Below are 8,122 nucleotides of genomic sequence, written 5' to 3' on the forward strand. Positions count from 1 at the left end.
TACTCAGAGTTTGTGTATTTGTGTGTGCAATTATGAGGCACGTCGGTGTGTGTGTGCGTGTCGTTGTTTATATGCCGTGTGTGACGAAACATTAAATGAAATTCATCTTGTGCTTAAATTTGCAAATGTTTCTTTTTCTTTTTTTTTTTGCTGAATTGTCTTTTTTATTTTTTTTTAACTGTTTTTCGCCGTTGAAGTTCTGCGTTGTCGTGTCGGTGGTTCATTGATGCAGCAGCAGGTGGACGGGCGCATTATTGACGAGTAAAAACGAGTGTAACTAATATAATTATTGACGGCTGAATTCCATTTCGCTGCTTCGTGCCGTCTTACTGAGTCAGATAAGGATACAAGATGATGATAATGCAATTAAATATTATTATTATAATATAAAATTTGACTTCTTTACACCCCACCGTTTGGATTAAAAAGCATGTTTTCTTCAAACAATGGCCAAAATGTATTATTATTATTATAGCAAGAAGCTGTGAAATTATTCATCATTAGGCTTGGATTTGCATCTTTCTGACTGTCCTTAAACGCATCGTGTGCGACGAACGCAACCAAATCGAAACAAATTCGTCATTTTAAAATTATTTTCCTAGTTAAAATGTTTATTTAAATTAAGGAAACGTAGTTAACGAGTTTGAGTACAAAGAGGAGGAGGAGGATTTCTCTGCACCTTCTTCCTCCTTTTTCTCTCATGTCTCATTTTTTGAGTCACCTGGCCTCCCAAGACACACTCCCACCCTTCCTCCTCCTCCTCCTCCTCCTCCTCTGCTCAGTCTAACGCACCAGCTTGTTTCTCCCATGTCTCCATAGGGCTGTCCGGCCCACCCCGACAGGCCCCACTCCAGACAGGCCCCACCCAGGAGCCCCCTGTCCATCTCTGTAAGACAACCTAGACCCCCCCCCTTACCCCTCCTTACCCCCTCCACACCCCACTCCCACACATCACACACACATTGAGGATGTAAGAACATGTTTTATTAAAACACACACACCTCTTCCCTTCTGTTTGTATGCGTCTCGCCTCACCGTCTCTCTAACCCTCTGTGATTGGTTCCCGTCTGGTGTGACCAGAGTCGTGGCTCTGTTGTCCATCGTCCGCTAATGTGTGTGTGTGATGGGTAGACTACTGTGTGTCTGTGTGTGTTTACCTCGTGGTGAAGGAGCTAATAACGGGGTCTTGTTCGCTTTCTCTTGTCCTCGGGGGGGAAATCAATAACCTGACGGCTAACTGTCTCCTTCTGTCCGCCGCCGTCTCTCTCGTAGGAGCAGCAGAAGCAGGTTGAGGACCCGGGTCGAGAGGTGAAGAAGGTCAGTGAGGGTTCATGAAATTAAGATGGTGTTCGGAAGTACTTTAAACTTGCATTCTCTCTATCCACCACCAGGGGGTGACGCCTCCAAAGTCTGATTAATAAAGATCAAGAAAATAGAAACGAGTGACAGAAATGTTAATTTAGCCGCCTTCATTACAATCATTTTGAATAAATGTCGGTATATTCTTAACTCTAGTGCTATCTGCTAAAATATAAGTTTCGCGAAAAAGCGCCACGACCCGAACTTTGAGTTTTTTGTCACCTTTAGTGATTTAAATAGTGTCTTTTATCTATCATAAGTCTTAAAGTTGCATTTATTTTCATGTATATTATAGCTTCTTCGTAAAGCGATTTAGCAGCAACGCCTGTAAATGCATTATTCATGAGGTGAACGACGTGATTTGTGGATATTTCTTTCCCTTCTGCGGTGAATAAAGTACACTAATGTCCTGCTGTTTTCCCCCCTGAAGGTGCGTAAAGCTCGCAACCGGCGCCAGGAGTGGAACGTGCTGGCCTACGACAAAGAGTTCAGACCGGACGCCAGGCTCACGCCCTCGCCTTACCACGGCATGTCCTCAGAAGGCTCACTGTCCCCAGATAGCAGGTAAACGAACCCACACACACACACACACACACACACACACACACACACACACACACACACACACACACACACACACACACACACACACACACACACACACACAGACATACACACATACACACACTGGTCACACACAAGGGGACAAACGCAACCACTAATAAATCCAGCTTTCCAAGCACAGACATGTGATGGACTCACCCTGCAGTAATGTTTAAAGCTCTCTGCCGCCCTCTTCTGGTGAAGGACGGTCACAGCACCGTGGATTCATATCTCAGAAAAGAATAGATGAGCGCAAACTTTTCTATTAGTTATGGATGATTGATTTTCAGAATCTGTTCATGTTTTACTCAGATACTGTCGACTATAAGTATAGATTTAATGACATTTGTGTTAAATAGTAGAAAACACTTCAAATACTACATTTTTTCACTTTTTCATGTTTACACCCAGATTTCCCTTAATGGTTGGCCATGGAAATTTGGTTTAAAGTCATGGAAATCCATTGGTCAGAATATATACAATATAAATAATCGGTGTATAAACTGTGTGATGATGTTTCTATTTGGTGATGAATTTCAGTTTACTCAAAAGTTCTTGAATTCGGGAGTTTTTTTCTTACTAGCAATTAAAAGTGTTAAAAAGTAATGCTAATTGTGTTAAATAGTAGAAAACACTTCAAATATGGACTTAACTTAATATATATTTTGATAAAAGTAGGAAATAAAGTGATCAGATTATACCAAATCAAACTAAAACGTACAGCCGCATGTCTTTTCTATAACTACACGTACATAAAGTATAAAAAAATGTGAAATTAAAAAATGTCCGCTCCCAACAGGTCAATGGCGTCGGACTCTTACCCCGCCAGCCCCAACCACCCCTCCGCCCAGGCCCCCGGCGCCGTCCACCCCACCGACCCCTCCAGGGACCACCTCAGCGCCGCGGCCCAGACTCAGTCCCTGGACCGGATCCTCAGGCCGCCCAACCAGCCGCCCGGCGCCGGAGGCCCGCAGCAGCCGCCGGCGGGGCGCCACGCGGCCTCTCTGGGCCGGACCCCGTCGGGGCACGGCGCCCAGGCCGGCGGCGGAGAGGCGACGGTCAACGGGCCGCGGCAGCAGTCGGTGAAGGAATACCGGGCCGGCCACGGGTACGATTTGGTCTCGCAGACGCGGTTTCATGTGAATGTCTTCCTGCTCATGTGTTCGGTTTCCTAAAAGGTCGTTCCTGTGGCTGGTTTCACTTTTAATGTGGAGCCCAGTAGATATATTACGGACAAATTGAAACATGACATTTTCAATGTTAATGTCAACCGACTGCCGCTGTTAATGTAAAAATGTCCCGTCGTGACATTCATGCCAACCGGAGACGCTTTAACTCGGCAGTTTAGTTCATGAGGAATGTTAAAAAAACAAAAACATCAAAACGAGTTATGGCGCCGTGTCAAAAGCCGTTATCCGTCTTGTTAACACTGTTTTTTGTTCAGATTAAAACCACAAAATGTTGATTTATACCTTTTTTTTTTTAAAAGAGTGCCTCTTTGAGGCTTCACCCTAACAGTTAATCTCTAATCTTATTTATTGTTTGTGTTGTGTGTAGAGGTCGTACATGGGATTATATATTATTGTCGCCCTTTTATGTTCCATTTGATACCTAAAAAAAAAAAATAAAAAAAAAAAATGTTTATAATCCTTAATTTAGGCAGTTTTCTGACGTTTTATTCTGAAATAGTTTCCACTAAATAAACTTTTTGTTTCCTCCCCCACCAGCGGCCAGCCCTCCACCATCCCAGAATACTTCATCCCCCCGGCCCCTCCCCCTCCTCCCCTGACCATCCCCTCGGCGCAGACCGCCTTCGACTCCACCGCCGCCCCGCCCTCCGCCGCCGCCTCCGCCGTGCCGCCCACCTCCTCCACCCTCTCCCGCCCCTACTCCCCCTCCCCTCCTCCTCCCCCGGCCAACTACGTGCCCTCCCCCTCCCACCCGCCGTCGGGCGCGCCCCCGGCCGCCCCTCCCCCGCCGCCGCCGGGAGCGCCCACCGGTTACCACGCCCACCGGTCGCCGACGCACGGCGTGGACGGAGCGCCCTCGAGGAAGGCCGCCATGGTGGGGCTGGTCCCGATGAGCGACGCCCGCTCCGACCTGCTGGCGGCCATCCGTAGAGGTGAGTCAGGATTAAGTTCATATGTAATGCTATTAAATATCAAATATGGACTTTACTCAATACATAGGGTTCTTACGGTCATGGAAAAACCTGGAAAAGTACAAGTACTTTAAAATTCCAGTCTTTGGGAAAGAAAAAAAAATCCCAAAAGTGTTGTAAAAGTCATGCAAATGTGTTAAATTCATGTGTTCATGACATTCATTTACGCCGAGTTAGAAATAATTAATATGCTTTTAAAAGAGGCTCAAAATATTAAAAAAATCTATATAATTGTTGATTCTTTTAATCAAACTATCTCATTCATTTGTGTCATTTATGGTTTACTGTATGCTTTGAATCCTCATTGTTAGTTTAAATACTACATTTGACCACGTTTGGTCATGCAAATGTAGTTTAAAGTCATGGAAATTTGGTAAAAAGTCACAGATATGAGGTTTAAAGTCATAGAAATCCAGTGGTTCTTGGATTCGGGATGTTTTGTTGGTGACTTCAGGTGAGCGTACCGTCCCTTTCCATGAAATGAATGCAGTATTAACCCCGCCCCTTCCCCTCCAGGCATCCAGCTGAGGAAGGTGCAGGAGCAGCGGGAGCAGGAGGCGAAGCGGGAGCCCGTCGGCAACGACGTGGCCACCATCCTGTCGCGCCGCATCGCCGTGGAGTACAGCGAGTCCGACGACGACTCCGAGCTCGACGAGAACGAGTGGTCCGACTGAGCGGTCGGCCCGAAAAGAGGGGGCGGGGTGGCGGGGAGAGGGGGCGGGGTTTAACGTTCATCATTAACGCATATCATAATCCATCATACAAGCCTGTCCCTTCGTCTTACGGGCGCTGTGTTTACAGAGCACATGGTAGAGCACAAGAACCGCAGTCGGCCAAACGTTTCAGAAAAGAATTTATAAGGAAATCAGGGAAAAAAAAAAGAAAAAGAAGTAGAGAAGAGGATTGACTCCGCCCCCGCCGGGGCCGTGCCTGTTTACGAAACAAGCGCACTCTGCGTAAGAGGCCGCGCGCTGTCGCTTTTGAGAGTTTGGTCGCCGCGGTAAGACGATGGAATCGGCGTCGCAAATCACCTCAAACTCGGCGAGAATTCTCCCCTCTGACGTAATTTATAAAGTCGTTGCATCGCGGAGAGAAACGACGGTCTTTAGAGCGACGAGAAACATTTTGTAAGCGGACTTTGGAGCTTAAAATGGGAAGTTAGCGGACATCGCTAAGTTAGCTAGCTAGCTAACGACCTTAGATAGCGAGCCAACGACTTTTAGCTGTTAATCTGCGTCGGACGTCACGATTTTTAGATCGGCGATAATAAACGGTTAATAACCAAACATTAATTATATGATGAGAATTAACCGACATATATTTATTCACAGAATTTACTTCCACTTTTATTTAGATTAGTCGATTTTTATGCTTTTTTTTTCATGCACTTTGTGAGGCCGGATATTAACCATTAAACATACCAAAAATATTCCCATTTAAAATTGTATTTTTCATTGTAAAATACAAAATTGTCGACGTGCCGCCCCCTCTATGTCCAGCATTACTAATTTAGATTGTGTTTACAGAAATTAATTCACAAAAAAGAATAAAAACCAAAACTAGATTAGTGTTAAATGTTAACATTAGTTAAATGTTCATATTTTGGATTTAATTCTTCTTAAAGATGTATTTTCTTTTGATGGAACGGTCACCACATCCTTTGTGACATAATTATAATTTTAATATACAGGCTTGTTTATGTAAACAAACCCTTTGCGGCACCAGAAAACATAATAATTTAGGTGTAATTGTCCGACAAAGTATAGTTTTGTCCGATTTAAGTATAGTTTTGTGAGTCTGCTTACAAAATGTATTGTGACTTTGATGTGTGGTTAATTTATTGAATTCTTTGTTTAAAGGGTCTCATTGCTTTCCAAAGGTATTTTTCAGGAGGAACCTGTGCACAATAATGATATCATGCATTTAAAAATGACGTTTTATCATATTTTAAAAACATAGTATAGAAAGTATTTAAATATGAATCGGAGGGCCAAACTCTCTCAGGAAGTCGGTGTGCGGTCCTCGGTGACGAGCAGCGTTGCGTAAAAGATGAAACTGTGATGAAAGACGCCACCCGCCCGGTTTTCGGGTGGAGGGAAACGAGCGCCCCCACTCACCTCCAGCTTCGCCGACTCATCGTTCAGCCTCGACATATAAATCACACTAAACAATGACGCGATTATTTTATTTGTATTCTGACATTTCAGCCTGTGACTGTGTGCTGTGGGGTTTTTTTTTTTAAATAAACGCTTGTCATCTTGACCCCACCGAGGGTCAAAAGGTCGCGACAGCACTGCTGTCCGTCGACGGCTCTGGACTATAAATACATCATAAGTGTAAGAGACTTGCAGCAGTAATCTGCAGTATATTCTCCGTCTCTCTTCAGTATAGGTTTGGCTAATCCTCGGTACGAGCCGAGTGGACTGTAGTGATTTTATAATGTGGTTTTTCTTCTTTCTTTTTTTGAAAATGTGCTGCGGTGAGTTGTTTACTTTATGGTTTATCTTTAGGGTTTTCTACTCGAAGCCAGGATCGAGGTACCAGAGGAACCGGTTTGACTCAAACGAGCCAGATTAAGCAGATTTATTTCAATCAAATCTCCCTATTTAAACATCCCATAAAGAAACGGCACTCAATGCTAGCTTTAGCATCTCTTACTGCTAAATAGTAACACATTTGGAATGTTTACAACTATTGGTGCCACAAATTGGCAGTGAAGCATTCTGGGAAGTGTAGTGCTACAGCTGCTGCCTCTTTTTTTCTTTTTTAAATGTGAAAGTCGTTCAGCGGTACAGAGTATTTATCTGTTGTTTTTTCCTCGAGGGGAGTTTAATCTGCTTGTGACAACAATCTGGGCAATTAAAAATAAATATTAGCACTTAATAAAAACAGCTGTTGGACTACATTTCAATCCGTAGCCACAAGAACCGGCTTCACGTAGACGAGGAGACGTGTTGAAAGCGTCAAAGTTTGGCCCTTTTTTTTGTATTTTAAATTTTGGCGGGAAACCTTTGGCGGGAAACCTTAAACATTTTTAAAAAGCGCCGCGGCTCGATGGTAGTTATTCTGTTGTACATAAATACCACACGGTGGTTGAGGAAACCGGTTCGCTTTGTTGAAGAACGCACATTTACAAATTTACAACGGGCGGTTGCTCTCCCGGATGGTTTGCTTTCAGGAAAAAATGTTTAAAAAAAAAAAAAAAAGCACACAGACACCAAGGGGAAAAAATAGCTTAGCGCAAAAAATGATTCTCAATCGCCAACTCTGGGAGGCAAAGTACATGGGAGTCTTTATATTTTGCATCCGCCTGGTGTAACCGTGGCTACTGGCTGGAGAGGTGAACCTCATTACGTGTTTGGTTGTTTTTTTTTGAAAATGTGAGCAATGAATCTTGTTGTGTAGACTTTTGGGGCGAGGCGGCCTGTGGAGTAAAAACTACATTTGGGGTAAAATAACATAGACGATGGAACTAAAATAACGCTATGTGTCGCACACTAAAACCAACTGTAAGCAAGTATGCATGTAACTATAGACAATAAATGGTGAACAAAATGGATCTGCTTGTGTGTCTTATTTTAACGCCTACATTTTACATCTTCATATTGATTCATATTCATCAACATCACCCCCAAAAGCTCTACGAGCTCATCTGGTTGTATTATTGTACGTTTTGAAGGAATGTAGCTGCAGTCTTTCTGCTCTGATTTGTAGTAAATGAAAAGTAATGCTTAGTAATGTTGAGTGTATAGCTAAAATGTGTGTGTATATGTGTATATAAGTATGTACATATGTCTTTAAGTATGTATATGTGTGTTTGTATATGTGTACATGTACTATGTGTACCTGTGTATGTGTATATACATTACTTATTTATATTTACATATATACATTCACACATATATATGACTAAACATGGAGAAAACAGTTTTTTACGGCCGTTGGCAGTATTTTATTGTTGCTATATGTCAACAGCATGAAAGAAGATTTCTGTTGTGT

The 8,122-nt window shown here is 43.2% G+C and overlaps 1 protein-coding gene across 2 annotated transcripts in view; it reads left to right on the forward strand.

Moving 5' to 3' along the window:
- zgc:109889 (uncharacterized protein LOC553542 homolog) overlaps positions 1 to 7,678 on the forward strand; it is a 19,859-nt gene extending 12,181 nt beyond the window's left edge. The window contains exons 6-11 of one of the 2 annotated variants that reach the window (XM_068587684.1): positions 820 to 888; positions 1,273 to 1,317; positions 1,790 to 1,923; positions 2,762 to 3,070; positions 3,690 to 4,084; positions 4,640 to 7,678. In XM_068587684.1, the coding sequence (XP_068443785.1) occupies positions 820 to 888; positions 1,273 to 1,317; positions 1,790 to 1,923; positions 2,762 to 3,070; positions 3,690 to 4,084; positions 4,640 to 4,797 (1,110 nt within the window). In that variant the 3' untranslated portion in view covers positions 4,798 to 7,678. The remainder of the gene's footprint in view (positions 1 to 819; positions 889 to 1,272; positions 1,318 to 1,789; positions 1,924 to 2,761; positions 3,071 to 3,689; positions 4,085 to 4,639) is intronic. The other variant, XM_068587685.1, reaches the window with a different exon arrangement.
- Positions 7,679 to 8,122: the final 444 nt, after the last annotated feature.

Source organism: Clinocottus analis, unplaced genomic scaffold, assembly GCF_023055335.1.
Source record: "Clinocottus analis isolate CAN_PGR_092001 unplaced genomic scaffold, fCliAna1.0.p SCAF_21, whole genome shotgun sequence".
Classification (NCBI taxonomy): domain Eukaryota; kingdom Metazoa; phylum Chordata; class Actinopteri; order Perciformes; family Cottidae; genus Clinocottus; species Clinocottus analis.